General features: G+C 45.0%; 1 protein-coding gene and 1 non-coding gene across 3 annotated transcripts; one reads left to right on the forward strand and one right to left on the reverse strand.

The window, feature by feature from the left end:
* Positions 1–272: 272 nt before the first annotated feature.
* On the reverse strand, positions 273–15,854 carry PIGS (phosphatidylinositol glycan anchor biosynthesis class S). Of its 2 annotated transcripts, none has more exons than XM_025476408.3 (12): positions 15,725–15,854; positions 15,306–15,445; positions 15,109–15,220; positions 8,751–8,840; positions 8,378–8,469; positions 6,818–7,025; positions 6,412–6,554; positions 5,313–5,427; positions 3,519–3,664; positions 2,842–2,942; positions 1,673–1,883; positions 273–1,347 (listed from the first exon to the last, which is right to left on the reverse strand). In XM_025476408.3, the coding sequence occupies exons 1-12, from the start codon at positions 15,756–15,758 to the stop codon at positions 1,072–1,074; spliced, it is 1,668 nt and encodes a 555-aa protein (XP_025332193.1). In that variant the 5' UTR covers positions 15,759–15,854; the 3' UTR covers positions 273–1,071. The 2 variants fall into 2 exon arrangements, with proteins under 2 accessions (XP_025332193.1, XP_048970195.1); XM_049114238.1 differs by having other exon boundaries at positions 3,513–3,664.
* On the forward strand, positions 11,118–11,252 carry LOC112677754 (small nucleolar RNA SNORA1). The gene has a single exon (XR_003147186.1). It is a non-coding gene; the product is annotated as a small nucleolar RNA SNORA1 (small nucleolar RNA).
* Positions 15,855–17,068: the final 1,214 nt, after the last annotated feature.

Genomic DNA, 17,068 nt, shown 5'->3' on the forward strand with positions numbered 1-17,068 from the left:
ATTTGAGGGCTTACACTGGTACAAGCTATTGTCTTCCAGACCTCCTGCGAAAAAAAGCAGTATATGCTAACAGCTTTGTTGTGAAACCCTGGACATGCTGAGGGACAACAGCCTAGGCACTTCACTACAGGGCCCACAGGGCAGAGAGGCACAGCCTCCTTGTAGGGCGCATGGCCAGGTGGAAGCAAGGTAGACCTGTGAGTCCAGGTCAGATACTAGGAAACCATTACTTAGACACAAATGAAGAATGAAAGGTTTGCTCATACTTCATATCATTTCAATTCAGTCAACCAATGTTTATTGAGAGCTTACCATGTGCCAGACACTTTCATATGTTTATCACATTTAATCCTCATAACCACCTTGTGAGATATCATTGGTGCTATTTTAACAAGTGAAAAACTGAGGCTCAGGGAGATTAAGAGGCTTATCCAATGCTCCCCAGATGATAAGTGCAGAAGGTACAGAAACATCTGAATTCAGGCATGCTCGATCCCAAGTCTGAAACCTTCTCCACTGCACCACACTACTTCTATAAAAGGGTGAAGGGAAACTCTGCCACATGCGCAGCATCAGGCTACACCCAGTAGGCACAGCCAGCCAGGAGGGAGGGGAGGAAGGGAGAAGGTCCCAGGGGTGACCTGCTCCCTTCCGTGAGAGCAGTGCTAAGGTTCTCCCTGAGGGGTTGGAGAGAAGCATGGAGGGGAAGGGGCTAGAATCTGACCCAGGGCTTTCCCCTAATGCTCCCTCTGAGTGCAAGAGGACTGCAAGGAACAGGACAGAAGCACAACAAACTGTCCCTGCCCTGGAGGGAGACAGGGGAGGGCCTTCAATTTCAAGCCAGATAAGACCCAAATGATGCATCTTCTGGGGGGGGGGGGGGGCACAAAGGTTGGGGGAGAATCTGAGCTAGAGAGATGGGAAGGGAAGGGAAAATGAACCCTGCTTAGAGTGCTATACTTTGGTTATAGGAGCCAAGTCCTTCACGGCAGGCCCCCTTTATGTGCCTCTCAATCTAACACCTTCCATCCTGGCCAGAAAGGAAGGCTTCTCACTGAAATGCTGTCCTGCTCAGTCTATTTTCTCAGGCTTTTTCCAGGACTTGCGGGTTTCCAGGAAGATCTTGACCAAGGACAGGAGGATGGGCACAGCCATAGGCAGGAAGAGTGGGATATAGATGGCAAACTTCTGGTCATCAGGAAAATAGAGGAGGTGGAGGAGCGAGGGATCAAAAAAGGCACGCTCCGAGGATGTCACCGCTTCCTGGCTGGCAATGAAGGCAGAGGCCAGGTGCCCAGAGGCCAACTCCTCTGCCGCCTTCTGGACTGCAGCTACAGCGCTGTACACCTAGGAAGGGGGCAAGGAGTTACCAGTATGTCCCAGGCACCAGTGAGGTACTGGGCTGGGAGGGGGGATGGGACTTACTGTGTCTTCCATCAGCCAGGCATGTTGCCTGGAGTTTGCCCAGGATATGGAGGCCAGCATAAAAGGGCTATGGTGTATTTTTTTAGCGCCTGCTTAAAACTTCACACCCCATCTGGAGTCCTACTGGGGACCTGGCACTGCCCGCTAGAGGAATCTTGGGGCACTCAAGGATGGCATGCCCACACACACCCTGGGCATTATCTGGCTCTTTGGTTTCACCACACACTGGCCCCACCTGTCCGCTCACCTCAGATGCCACATCGTCCTTGATGACAATGTTGCTGATCTTGCCGAGAAGCTGGGCCAGGGAAGTGAGAGTGGTGGTGGCTGTAGCTAGGTTCTCCACTGACCGAGCCCAGAGCAGCTGGTCAAGCTCCCAGGTCGTTAGCCCTTCACTCTTGGGCCCTGAAAACAGGCATTTTGGAGGCATCTGGGGCTGAGCAATCCCAAAGAGCAGCCTATAGGAAAAGCAAAGTAAGGAAGACTGAGAGTAGAAGATGGCTAAGATTCCTAGAATAATGCCTAAGATTTTCAATCTTACCCAGAACCACAAAAGTCTTAGGAAAGTGCCTCAGGGTCTCGAAGGGTAAATGGCAACACTCAGCAAAACAGAGCCCCAAGCCCCATTTTAACCAGTGTTTTTACTCTTACCTGTCTCAAGATTGGATTTCTAAGATCTTGTTTGAAAAAAGGTCCCATGGCTAAAGTATTTCTGATAATAGCAATCTAGTTTAATCCCCTCACCCTATCTACCTTCTCTTTGGACTTTTAGTTAAGGGATGATCCAGGACTTCTTTTTTTGCTGTTTTTTATTTATCTATTTGAGAGAGAGAAAGTACTGTGCACAAGCAGGGGTGGAGCAGAGGGAGAGACAAGTAGACTCCATGCTGAGCATGGAACCCAATGCAGGGCTCAATCCCAGGGCCCTGAGAATATGACCTGAGCCAAAACCAAGTCAGCTACCCAACCAAGCCACCCAAGTACCCCGATCCAGCACCACTTCTGATAAGCACATGTGCTGTATCTCTAATCCTACACCCAGGGCAGGCATTGCTAATCAATCAGAATTCTCTTTCCTGATGATCCCAGGCACAGGCCAAGAATCCTAAGCACAGGGCATGAGGCAGCCACTATTAATATACCAGTTAGCTTGAGAATTAATAGCTATTTTCTTAAGCATCCCTAATCACAGCCCATGGACCTGACATTCAGGAGGCTGTTTTGCCTAAAACAGTTTTGGTCAGCGAATACTCCTTCTTAGAACATAAAGTGATTCTTAGGAACCTTTCTTGGTTTCCCTGGGGCTCTAGGCACAGTCAAGATATCCCTGCCAGGTAAGATTTCATTCCAGGCAGCTCAGGAGACTAGGGTCAGGCTCAGTGGCCACACCCCCAGGTGCATTAGCCAGGACCTCACCGCAACTGAGCCAGGAACACTTCCATCACTCGCACCATCTCCACTTCAACCCTCACAGGCAGTTCTGAGGCATTGTAGACTGTGGGGTCCACGTTGTATATCTGTGGGGGGAAATGAGGTTGCCTCAAGACTACACCAGACCATTCACAGCTCTGCCCTAAACACTCTAGAGGCTATGAGAGAAAAAGACCTGTTCTGTGCTCTTTAGAAATTACAAACCTGAAGAAGGTACCACTAATATTTTTTGAATACGTATTAGGAGCTTTTCATAAAGTATCTCCATTATCCCCTCAATATATAAATATAAAATATATTTTTATAAATAAAAAATATAATTTTTAAATATAAAAAATATTTTTGTATTCCACTTTAATAAGAGTTCCTACCTATAAGAAACTGCCAGTGTAATAGGAGAAACAAAGTTCCCACCCTTGCAAGACTCCCATAAACAGAGTCAAGATCTAAGATGTATACCAGAGAAATCCTCAGGAAGTGCCAACCACGACATGCAAAAGGGTCATATCATAGAAAACATGAATAGAAATAAGAAGGTGTGGGACTGGCAGAGGAGGGGACAAGCTCCTACCACCCTCACCTCTTTGGTGGTGCCCCTCCCACAGACTGGGCATGGAGGACACAAGAGGAACAACAGAAGGAATAGTCTCAAGTACCATTACCATAATGCCACCCCAGCGGGGACTGTGGAAAGCGTTGGTGGCCACTGGAGCCCCATCCTTGTCCTGAATGTACAGGGGGGAGTGGGCAAGCTCAGGTACGTAGAGCAGAAAGTTGAGGACTGGGTAAAGGGAGGCAGCGCTGGATCCTGTGGTACAAAGAGAAAGAAGGTCAGAATACTAAAACATGCTGGATCTAGAGCTCAGTTCCAGGTCAGCCTCTAACTTTCTGGTCACTCACTCTGGGCCTCATTTTCCCCAACTGATAATCACCAGGTTAGCCTCCAGTCCTGGGTTTCTGTGGTCAAAATCCTCCTCTGAACCTTCTCCCAAGAAATGCCACATATGTGAAGTAGAGTCCTTAGTCCCCAAAAGGCCTCTGGAGTCTCCCCTCCTCTAACAGGCCACCCTTGACTGTCTTAAGACCACTCTCTTGGGGATCCCTGGGTGGCTCAGCGGTTTAGTGCCTGCCTTCGGCCCAGGGTGTAATGCTGGAGTCCCGGGACCGAGTCCCACATCAGGCTCCCTGCATGGAGTCTGCTTCTCCCTCTGCCTGTGTCTCTGCCTCTCTCTCTCTCTCTGTGCATCTATCATGAATAAATAAAATAAAATCTTTAAAAAAAAAAAAAAAAGACCACTCTCTTAGCCAATGCCACATCACACCAATGTAACTATAACCCCATCTTATTTATAAGTGTAAACATGACCTCATGTCAATTCCCTCTTAATCCTTCAACAGCTAACTCTTCACACCCAGTAAAAAGCTCAAGCTACTTAATGTGGTCCTTATGATCTGGTACCTGCCTGCCTTGCCAGCTTCATCTCAGTTACTCCCTCACAATTCTGCTACACTAAACTTCTCTGAGCTTCTGAATGCCTGTCTGTATGCCTGACTCTTCTATATCTAAGCTCAGAGTTCCCTTGCCTGGAATGCCCTTCTATCTCTGTACTCCATACTGCTGGAGGGAGAAAGTGGGGTGGGGGGAGTAACAGAGGGAGGGAGGGAAGGATGACCTACAGCCCCTCCCATATCTTGGTCCACACTGGCCTAGCCTTAGTGTCTGAAATCCCACAACTAGTGATGTACTAACTTTGGTTTGCCTGTATTAGTTTATGGTCATCTATTCTTCGTAGGTACCACCCTCAAAATGAAAAACTGGAATCCTCCCAGCTTCAAACCTCAATCAGCAGAACTATCTATCCAAATTCTGCCTTCATGTATTTTTGCTGTTATGTCTCCTACATGTGTGACCATATCTTTCCTGGATGGCTTGCATGGACAGAGACACAGCCTTTCCATTTATTTATAAAAAAGCAGTGGGAGTCATGTTCAATAAACGTTTTTGGGATCCCTGGGTGGCACAGCGGTTTAGCGCCTGCCTTTGGCCCAGGGCGCGATCCTGGAGACCCGGGACCGAATCCCACGTCGGGCTCCCAGTGCATGGAGCCTGCTTCTCCCTCTGCCTATGTCTCTGCCTCTCTCTCTCTCTCTCTCTCTCTCTCTGTGACTAGTCTCTGCCTCTCTCTCTCTCTCTCTCTCTATCATAAATAAATTAAAAATTTTTTTAAAAATGAACATTTTTGGATAGGATAGTGTGGAATTAAGAGATGTCAATAGAGTTGCATAAAAAGGGAGCCAAAAAAAAAAAAAAGGAAGTCTAAATGCCCAGCACTTCCTTGATGCCCTCAGACCATCCAACCTGGGAGCCATAAGTATATACTACCAGCATCTAACTCCACACTGAGCCTTCAGGGTCCCTCCCCAGCCTGGCAGACAGACCCTCATCCTCAGCTTACCCAGCCGGGACTCCACTGGGTTGATGACATGGGGGAGGCTGTGTGCGGCCAAGTAGTAGCTGGAAGAAGCTGGATCAAAGCGGGGGTTTACCCCCAACACTGCATAGTAAAGAATCTGTAAAGCAAAGAAGATTATTTTGTTTATTGATTCATACTCCCACTTCATCTCAAAAAGTATTTAAAATGATACACTTAGGACAAGATATGAGACAAAATCAGAGCTGAGAGAAAACAGGTGTAGGATAAAAAATAATAGAGCCAAGGGCAAAGTTAATACACTAAATACATGCTTTGAAAAACCACATGTTTTACCAGGCTTTTGAAGAGCCTAAACAAAGAGGGAAACAAGAATAGCATAATCCAGCGTCCACAAGATCAACTCAAGCCAGTTACTCAGAAGTACCCTTACTACCAAGACCTGATAAAAATGTCTCCCATGTTTTCCCTAAAAGGACACTGTGTGATACATTCTTCATGAGTAAAAAGCTACATTTCTTTACTGATAATCACCAGGATAGCCTCCCAAAGAGGCCTCTGGGGGCTAAAGAAAACTACATTTCTTTACCCATCTTTACTGTTACTATATTGACATATTTCCGGAAGTCTGATTCTTTAAATAAATTCCTTAAGGATGGCACAACTGGGTGAATACAGTTCTAAAGGGGGGGTGGGGGCCCATGGGGCACCTGGGTGGCTCAGTAATTGAGTGTCTGCCTTTGGCTCAGGTCGTGATCCTGGGGTCCTGGGATCGAGTCCTGCATCAGGTTCCATGAGAGGAGCCTGCTTCTCCCTCTATGTCTCTGCCTCTCTCTGTGTCTCTCATGAATAAATTTAAAAAATCTTAAAAACAAATAAATAAATAAAGGGGGCCATAAGGAAAGTTGTTTTTTTAACAAATATTGACAAGAGACCCTGAGCTGTACTCCATGGAGGTAATGCAGACACTAGAATCTGATATACACACAGGCAAATTCCTAGCAGATCAGCAAGCTTTAAGAGCTGGAAGGACAGACTACACCTGCAAACAATCAATACAGATGGACTTTGAGAAGGACAGAGTGGCTAGGGAAAGGTCTCCCCAGCTTGCTCTAAGCCTCACCTGGGAGTCCACAGAGAAGTTGCCCACAGCACTGAGGGCGCTCAGGAAGGGCTGCACATAGCGCTGGACAGCCCCCTCGATGTCCCAGTGTACGTCATGGGACTTGGGGTCCGGGTTGAGTAAACTGAAGGTGATCTCATAGCCTGTAGAAACAGGAGTGAGGGAAGCCAGAGGCTTCTGGGGCTCAAGGGCAGCTGTACCCCCGACTGAGCTGAATTTGTCTCTCCTCTGGAATGGGCTTGATGGACATCATGGAACCAAAGAGAGGATAAAATTGGGATGAGGAACACTGAGTGTTTTAACTAAAAGGTGGAACCACAGAAGAAAGGAGTAAAGAGTCTGCCCGCAGATTCCCCTCCCCATCATTCATTTCCCTCTCCCTTCTGGCAAAGCCCCATCACCATACCCAAGCTGGACTTGAGAGGCCGCCTCTTATCAGAGCTCCACTTGTCTTCTGGAAGGTGGTCAGAAAGGGCCGCAGCGAGCACGTCCTCAGTCAAAGACATGGCCTGTGCTACTTGGATTACTTGGTGGCCGACGATGTTAAGGGCCTCCCTGTGCATGATCCCTCGCACAACTGCTGTCCTCTCAGGCCCAATATAGCTCATCATGTCCTGTGAAAGGCCAGCAAGGGACAGGATGCCCAGGGCTCAGGGAAGAAAGCAGAAGAGCGCACTGGCTCCTGTCTCAGAGAATCTGGCCTTCTGCCACTGACCAACAGGCCTACTATCTCAGTGAGCTACTATCTCAGCTCAGATATCTCAGATATCTACTATCTCTGACCAATTGGGATGCATGAATGTTTTCATCCATTTCCATTCCTTGTGCCTTCCCAGCAGATATAAGTCCCAGGTATTATCTAAATCTTCACAGGCTAGAAACAAGGAGATGGCATGTGGAAGGACAGCATAATAAACAAACACCTAGAAAGTTTGATATAAGTAGATAGCATGTGGCAAAGAGGCAGGCACAGGAATGCTCACAGCAGCATTATTTCTAAGAGTCAAAAACCGGAAACAATCCAAATGCCCATGAGCAATAGGATGCATAAATTGTGATATGTTTCTATAATGAAACATTAAAAATGAACATATTAGACTCAACTATACATTGATCATCATGGATGACTCTCAAATAGAAATGCTGAATGAAAGTTACAGAAGAATGTGTGCTCTATTACTGTAAGTTCAAAAGTGTGTACAATTAAATATATTATTTATTGAGATATAACATACATGATAAAACTTGAAAGAAAAGTAAAAAAAAAAAAGACACACACAAAAAATATGGCCACCCTGGGTCAAAAGGGTATACATGGAGACATGCAGGGTTCAGCTATATTGCTAGGCTGTAGTTTGCAAGCTGGACTTAAGTACATGGATATTCATTAAAATTTTCTCTCATCTTTTTTAAGAATTGAATATTTTATCATGGGTGGCGCCTGGGTGGCTCAGTTCATGATCCCAGCCTCCTGGGATCGAGCCGCTCCCAGCTCAGTGGAAAGTTTGCTTCTCCCTCGCCCACTGCCCCTCTCCCCTGCTCATGCTCTCTCTCAAATAAATACATAAAACCTAAAAAAAAAATTCTTTTTAATACTTCATCCTAAGTTTTAAAAGAAAATGGTACATGGCATGGCTCCCACTGAGCCCCTTGCTCATCAAGTGAAAGGGTCAACATGTTGGCCCAAAGCTTCCAAACCAGCTTTTTTTTAATCCTGATTTTCTCCCCTACTTTAAATGGTCATCAGAGCTTTAACCATATATAACTCATGGATTTAGAAAGACCCAGAGCCAATGAAAAAAATCTCTATTTGCATTCTTTAAAAAAAAAAATATTTGTTAAAAAAAATTGTTAAAGAGTTTCTGTAGCAAATACAAGCCAATGGGCAGCACTACTGCAAGAAGGTGACCTAGGAGAGAACGAATTGACGGGATAAGCAAAGCTGCAGCCTCTCTGCTCACCCTACCTGGGGCAGAAGTGAGGAGTGTTCAGAGATCACGTACACAGTCAGAGAGCCCTCTGCTTGCTTCTGCGACTTGGCTAACATGGTTTCTGCCTCTGGGGACAAGAGCAAGAAATGCACCAGGAGCAAAACACCATTCCCTTTCCCACTGGCCCCCAGAGAGCGCTTAAGCCACGGCTCCACCTCCCATTCACACCTGGCTGACACTGTGGTCAGGCTTGGCCCCCCGTGGCCCAGGCTAAACATAAGGTATCTCATTCCCAGCTTTCCCAGAGAGATTCTAAAGTTAAGACAAGGTATGGAAAATGCATGCTTAGAGATTGGAAGAGAAAAAGAGGGCTTTGTGTTCAACTAGCACGATCACCCCTTCCAGTACCTTGCATACTGCCCAGGGACAAGGCCGCCTCCTCGTGCTCTAGAGCCCTCCGATAGGCCTTCTGGAATAGGCATTTGATTTTCATTTTGTCTGAGAGGAACAGGAAGAAGCAAGATGAGAAGTCTAAATAGAGACTCCTGTTCACCTTCCCAGCCCTAACACAGTCTTAGGACAGCATCTTGCTGTTAACTGTTTGCAAAGAAAGACCAAGAAGCTACAGCCAATTCTAATGATTTCTACATGAATGATTATCAAATACATGACACCCCACCTCTTCCACCTAACTAGTTCTTCCCCCTGCCTATGTACACACTACTGTCAACCTAAAGTACCCTCTCAAAGAAAAATCTATTACAGTATTCATTCTATTAATAGATGAAAGGAGAAAAACCATATGATCACTTCAGTGAGTGCCTCAAAATAATTAAATTTGATGAATGTTCTTGATAAAGATAAGATGCACACTTAATGATAAAACACTAAATGCAGTTCCATTAAAATTAGTAATAAGGGGTGCCTGGGTGGCTCAGTCAGTTAAGCATCCAACACTTGATTTTGGATCAGGTCATGATCTCAGGGTTGTGGGATGGAGCTCCACATCAGGCTCTACACTCAGTGGAGAGTCTGCTTGTCCCTCTCCCTCTACTCCTTTCCTTGCTTATACCTGCTTGCTCTCATTCTCTCTCTCCCAAATAAATAAATAAATAAAATCTTTAAAAAAATTAGTAATAAAACAAGGATGCCTGCTATCTCCTCTATTATTCAGCATTGTTCTTTCTGAAGTTCCTGACCAAAGTATTAAGTGAAGAAAGAGACATGACACATGAATATCTGAAAGAAACAAAACGGCCACTTTTTGAAGTAGCATAATTCTTTTCCAAGAAAATCAAGACTGGAAATCAAGAATCAACTGGAAAACTACTCAAACTGGTAACAATTCAGTACAATGACTAGGTATATACAAGCATCAGTAACTTTCTGATAAATACCGGCAACATCCAATTTGAAAAGTTAAGGACTGTGACACCTGGGTGGCTCAACAGTTAAGCGCCCGCCTTCGGCCCAGGGCGTGATCCTGGAGACCCGGGATCGAGTCCCAAGTAGGGCTTCCTTCATGGAGACTGCTTCTCCCTCTGCCTGCATCTCTGCCTCTCTCTCTGTGTCTTTCATGAATGAATGAATAAATAAAATATTTAAAATAAAAAAATAATAAAATAAAATAAAATAAAATAAAATAAAATAAAATAAAATAAAATGGGAAAAGCATACAAGGTTCTTAGACTAAATGTTCTAAGGATGTCAATTCTCCCCAAGTTAATCTACACCTATAAGGCAATCCCAAAGGGATTTTTTTTGCCCCACTCACCCCCCACTGAACTTGAGAAGTTGAATTTAAAATTTATTGAGGAAGTTCTTTGTTACAGAAGAATTCCAGGTCATATACACCAGAGAAATTATAGAATTTAAAAATTGCCATTTTGCAACCACTAATGAAATGGATGCTAGCATCAATGGCTGCCAAAACTCTCAGGTCAAAGGTTGACAGGGAATTAAAACACAGACATCAAGCTGACAGTATCTGAATTCACAAAATCATCTTTGTACCACCCAAAGTGAAACAACCAATCATTATATACTTCCTGACATAGGAAGTATATCATATCATTCCTAAAAAGTGAAACTGATTTTAATACAATCTTCAGATCTAACAGTTTATTAAAAATATGGATAGTAGAGGAACAACTTAAATGAAAGTAGGAAGAAGTAGGGGGTGCCCGGATGGCTCAGCAGTTGAGCACCTGCCTTTGGCCTAGGGCATGATCCCGGAGTCCCAGGATCGAGTCCCACATCGGGCTCCCTGCATGGAGCCTGCTTCTCTCTCTGCCTATGTATCTGCCCCTCTCTCTGTGTCTCTCATGAATAAATAAATCAAATCTTAAAAGAAAAAAAAATAATAAAGTAGGAGGAAACAATCTGCAAAATCCAGAACGTGAGGTGTTCCATAAAACAAATGACTTGCTTTATCCAACAAATCAAAGAAAATAAGTATATTGGGATAGGGTAGGGGGAGCAGATGTATAACAAAAAGGGCAAAAGAGGGATCCCTGGGTGGCGCAGCGGTTTGGCGCCTGCCTTTGGCCCGGGGCGCGATCCTGGAGACCCGGGATCGAATCCCACATCGGGCTCCCTGCATGGAGCCTGCTTCTCCCTCTGCCTGTGTCTCTGCCTCTCTCTCTCTCTCTGTGAGACTATCATAAATAAATAAAAATTAAAAAAAAAAAAAAAAAGGGCAAAAGAGATGTAACAAAATGCAATGTGTTGATCCTGATGAGAATAAACCAGCTGTAAAAGAACACCTTTTTGAAAAGCCTTGTTCTAGATGGAAATGGGCTCTATTATTCACGGTGTCCAAAAATTGTTAATGTGGCTACTCTAAGACATAGGTTATGCTTCCATCACAGCAAGTTTTTTGCAGTGCTGACAATGAGACACGTAATATTTTCTGTTAAGCTCATGCAGGAGAGTGTATGTAACAAGACTTTTCATATTAGAATTAAGGGATAATAATTTTAGATCATTTGCCAAAATAGCAATCAGTGTACTTCCTATAATTTGACTTCTAAGGCCCTAACGTAAAGAAATGGGATTCCTTGGGGTACCTGGGTGGCTCAGTCAGTTAAGCATGTGTCTTCAGCTCAAGTTATGATCTCAGGGTCCTCGGATCCAGTTTCATGTTAGGCTCCCTATGGGGAGCCTGCTTCTCCCTCCTCCTATGTCTCTGCCTTTCTCTGTGTGTCTTTTGTGAAAGAATAAATAAATAATCTTTAAAAAATAAAATAAAATCTTTGAAAAATGAAACAAGACAAAATAAAAATCCTTCAATGGCTTCCCTTCTCAGCCAGAATAAGCTGTATGTGAACCTAGGCCCCTTTCACTGCTCTGGTTTTATTTCATTTCCTCTTACTCTTTCCTTCATTCACCTCAATCTCACCACAATGGGATTCTCACCGTTCTGCAAAGGCACCACTTCTGCTCCTACCTCAGGACCTTATACTTGCTTATCCCTCTGCTAAAAATGCTCTTCTCCCAGGTATCTACACAATTTACTCCTTTACCACGTTTAGATCTTTACTTGGAAGTCCTGTTTTCAAATGATGCCTTCCCTGGCCACCCTTTCTAAAACAGTAATGATCTCCTTATCCCCCAAAAAACCCTCCTTATCCCCCTGTCCTGAACTGTTTGTCTCCTGTCACCATCTATCATATACATAATACATTTATTGACTGATTTAAGATTTTAAGTAATTTCTACACCCAATGTGGTATTCGAACCCATAACCCTAAGACCAAGAGTCACATACTCCACTGATTGACCCAACCAGGCGCCCCCTCACTTAAAATATTTTTTTAAAGATTTTTATTTATTTATTCATGAGAGACAGAGAGAGAGAGAGGCAGAGACACAGGCAGAGAGAGAAGCAGGCTCCATGCAGGGAGCCCAATGTGGGACTCGATCCCGGGACTCCAGGATCACACCCTGGACCAAAGGCAGGCTCTAAACCACTGAGCCTCCCAGGGATCTCCCTAGCCCTCTCACCTAAAATACACTTAATTTGTTTATCTTCCTGTCTGTTCTCTTCTTTTTGTCTATTTAGTTTGCTATATCTCCAGCAACTACAACTACAGATACAACTATTGAGTATCTGACATAGATACTCAATAAATATTTGTTGAATAAATGAACAAACCCATCACTACTCATGTTTAAAAGATGAGAAAACCAAGATTTAGAAAGGTTAACAACCTCACTCAAATTCGCACCAATTGGGCAGCCCCGGTGGCTCAGCAGTTTAGCACCGCCTTCAGTCCAGGGTGTGTTCCTGGAGAAGGGGGATCAAGTCCCACCTCAGGCTCCCTGCCTGGAGCCAGCTTCTCCCTCTGCCTGTGTCTCTGTGTGTGTGTCATTCATTCATTCATTCATGAATGAATGAATGAATAACTAAATAACTAACTAAATAAATAAAAATCTTTAAAAAATTTTCACACCAATAGGGCAGCAGCGGTGGCTCAGCAGTTTAGCGCCACCTTCAGCCCAGGGTGTGATCCTGGAGACCAGGGATCAAGTCCCACATCGGGCTCCCTGCATGAAGCCTGCTTCTTGCTCTGCCCGTGTCTCTCATGAATAAATAAATAAAATCTTTAAAAAAAAATTCACACCAATAAGTGGCAGAAACAAGGCTTTTTTTCCTTTAAAGATTTTATTTATTTATTCATGAGAGACACAGAGAGAGGCAGGATGCAGGCAGAGGGAGAAGCAGATTCCCCACAGGGAGCCCAATGTGGAACTCAATTCCAGGACCCTGAAATCATGACCTGAGCCAAAGGCAGACACTCAACCACTAAGCCACCCAGGTGCCCCAGAACCAAGGCTTTAATCCAGCTCTCTTACATCAAATTCCATACTTTTGGCCACTCTACTATATTGCCTCCACGATATGTCCATATTATTGAATGCTGTGTCACTAAATATGAAGAAATCCATGACAAATTGACAACAATCAAGTTGTAAACTAACATGTCAGGTATGATCCTATTTTTGTTTTGAAAAACAAAAACTATGTGTGTTTACATTAGGTTGAACTGTATGAAATATGATTTTTTAAAAAATGCAGGCTCCCCATCTAGTGGGGGGTCCACCACAGGGCTAAACTCACAACTGAGATCAAGAGTCAGAGATGTAGGGGAACCCTCTTGCACTGTTGGTGGGAATGCAAGCTGTGCAGCCACTCTGGAAAAGTGTGGAGGTTCCTCAAGAAGTTAAAAATAGGAATCCTGGGTGGCTCAGCAGTTCCATGTCTACCTTTTGCTCAGGTCGTGATCCTGGGTCCAGGGATTGAGTTCTGTATCAGGCTCCCCACAGGGAATCTGCTTCCCCTCTGCCTAGGTCTCTGCCTCTCTCTCTGTAACTGGGTGACAGGCAATAAGGAGGGGACTTGATGTGATGAGCACTGTTATACTATTTATTGGCAAACTGAATAAAATAAAATAAAATAAGATAAAATAAAAATAAGTAAGAAAAAAAAGAGACAGGTGCTTAACCACCTGAGCCACTCAGGTGCCTCTTGAAATAAGATTGTTTTCTAAAAACAGTGTGTGACCAACGTTAAAAAGCTAGAAAGTAAATGGCATATAGACACGTCATGGTGTGGACTCAGCCTACACATCCAGTCATACCCAGTCTTTCACTTCACACTCCAGAAAAGTAAAACTGTTCATAGATCCCCCAACATGCTGATTCACCCCTCCATGCTTACACAGGAGGCAGTAGAGTTTGTTGGTTAAAAGCCAGAACAATTGAATCAGTTGGGCCTGGATTTAAATACCAGTTCCACCTCTTACTAGCTAGCTGTGTGATCCTGAACATATTAAAATCTCTTAAGTCTGTTTCTTCGTTTATAAAATGGAGATCATAATGTTAAAGAGGATTAAATGAGGCAACATATGTAAAATGCTTCACCTAGTTTCTGGCATATGATGAACAACTTCTTCCCTTCCCCCATTTAACGTGAATTCCTTCACATCCTTTAAAAATCCAGCTTAAAAATGACATCCTCAAAACCTCTGCCTTTCTTTCCTCCCAGACAGTAAAAGGCTCTTTTCTTAGCACAATCTCAGTTTCTTACATCCTTTTACTGTGATTTCTTTATCTAAGTGTCTTTCTCCCCTACTGGACTACAAATTTCTTGAAACCATTATCAATTCCTTATTCATCCCAAAATTCCTGGTACCAGAAAGTACCTAACACTCAGTAAAGTGCTGCATGCTAAATTTAATAAGGCCTGTATACAACTCTAACTTGCTTCCAAACCCTGCGTCCTTTCCACTACATCCCACTTCCTCTCCTATCCCTTAATGAGCAATAATTGCTTTCATCAGCTAGCATAACTGTCTTAAGAATAAAACTATAGGGGATCCCTGGGTGGCGCAGCGGTTTGGCGCCTGCCTTTGGCCCAGGGCGCGATCCTGGAGACCCGGGATCGAATCCCGTATCAGGCTCCCGGTGCATGGAGCCTGCTTCTCCCTCTGCCTGTGTCTCTGCCTCTCTCTCTCTCTCTCTGTGACTATCATAAGTAAATAAATAAAAATTAAAAAAAAAAATAAAAATAAAAAAAAGAATAAAACTATAGCCTTAATGGTGAACACTGAATTTAAAGTTTTCTAACCAATCACACTGTTCATTCAGAGAGGGCTTTTAATAAATTCTTAACTACCTTTAAGTGACCCATGCTCCTCCTACCTAACGCATCTCTGGATTGAGCACAGACCAGAAAGGCAGCTCTGACTCCCCAGGAACTCACATTTCAGGGGGATTTCTCTCTCTTGCACAACGGTGAAAGGCAGCTTCTCCTGGTCGTCCAATGGCACTGACTCTCGGGTAAACACGACAGTGACGGGCACCATGAGCCGCAGCTAAAGGAAGGAGCACCAGGGCCTTCAGCTGAGTCTCCACCTTGCCAGAGGGCCGTCCCCCGGCCATCTCCCACCGAGGTCTCACCTGCAGGGCATTCAGCCCACTGATCTGGGAGTAAGGCAACGGGGCCCGGTAGGTCTCCGTGGTCTTCCACCAGAGCGGCAACCCCAGCAGGATGGCCACCGCAGCGAAGAAGAGAGCGGCCCGCTTGCCTCGGACCACCTCTGGGGGCACGGAGGTACCGACCTGAGGCGCTGGGAGTGGGCTTAGGTGCCCGCCCCACACCTGATGCAGAGGAGCCCCAGCAACCGGCACTCGGAGGCTCTCTGCCCGCGTTCATAGGAATCCCTGTACGAGGGGCCCTCGCCCAAGTCTGAAGGGATCGTGTCTGAAACGACCCCAGACCCCCACTCCGAGGGACCTCTGGCACACCACAATCCCCAAAGACTGCATTCCTCCCTCGCAATACACGAGCCGTGGGCCCCACCCGAATGCCACCGCACCTAGGTCTGTAGCAGCGACCCCGGGAGCCGCCATGCCTGCTTCCGGCTGCTCTAGGCGTCGAGGGGCGGAGCTGCGCAAGCCGCCCCCAATCAGAAACCCGCAAGGAAGGGGCGGGACCACGGCAGCGGCCACAGCCAATCGCGAGCGGCACAGAGAAGGTGGGGGAAGGTCGGAGGTGGGCGTGGCCGCAAAGAGCCGGTTCGCCAGTTTGAAAGGCGTTTATCCCGGCAGCGAGGGCCAGCGGAGGTGTGCGGTTTTCTGTGTGGTTGGAAGACTTCGTTCGTCCTCCGCTTCCTTGTAGAACACACTCCTAGCCCCAGAGATTAAGAACACAAACTCTGCAGGCATTAATTAAATACTAGTTGGGTGACCACAGGCAGCTCTAAGTCTCAGTTTTCTCATCTGAAGAATGGAGACATTTACTAAAATGAGCTCATTAAAGGGCTCCTGGCTCGCCCAATCGGTAGAGCGCTGGAGCCTGATCTAAGGGTCGTAGGTTCCTGCCCAACGTTGCGTGTAAAGATTACTTGAAGAAATAAAATGAGGTCATTCATGTAAAGAGCCTAGCACAGAAAGCTAATCACCCAAATATCACCTGTCGTATTACTCTATCTTCTGGGCACCCTCTCCTCAAGCCTCAAATATGGACGTGGCAAGTTACTAGTACCTTTTTAGCATAATTTGGTTCATTCAGTATTTTTTTAATTAATTTGAATTCATCCCAACTTGTAGAAGTCTGAATACTTAAAATTCTTGAAAATTCATGAGCACAGACTCTGAATCCTGATCAGGATTAAATCTTGACTTCATCACTTCACCTGAGTGATCTTGAGAATTTAACCTTTCTATGCCTGTTTTTCTCATATTAAAATAAGCATAGTAATAGTATCTACTTTATACAGTGTTGTAGTAAATGAGTTAGTAAATGTAGAGTGATTAGAATAGGGCCTGGTCTGCCAGGAGCACATAGTAAGTTCTATAGGGGCGCCTGGGTGGCTCAATGGGTTCAACATCTGATTTTTTATTTCAGTTTAGGCATAATCTCAGGGTTGTGGGATGTAGCCCTGTATTAGGCTCAGGAGAAGTCAGCTTGAGATTCTCTCTCTCCCTCTCCCTCTGCTCTTATCCCTGTTCATACATGCTCTCCCTCTCTCTCAAATAAATAAATATTTTAAAAAAGAAAGTGCTATATAAGTATGATCTATTTTTGTTAAGGGCAGGGGACACTGGGCCTACCTTCCCATACAGCAATTATTAGTTGGGTGGAGAACTGGTTGTGTACTTTACAGAGAATGACCTCCTAAGTTCACACAGAACACACCTAGCAGGTTCTCTCATCTTTT

Source organism: Canis lupus, chromosome 9 (assembly GCF_003254725.2).
Source record: "Canis lupus dingo isolate Sandy chromosome 9, ASM325472v2, whole genome shotgun sequence".
NCBI classification, from domain to species: Eukaryota; Metazoa; Chordata; class Mammalia; order Carnivora; family Canidae; genus Canis; species Canis lupus.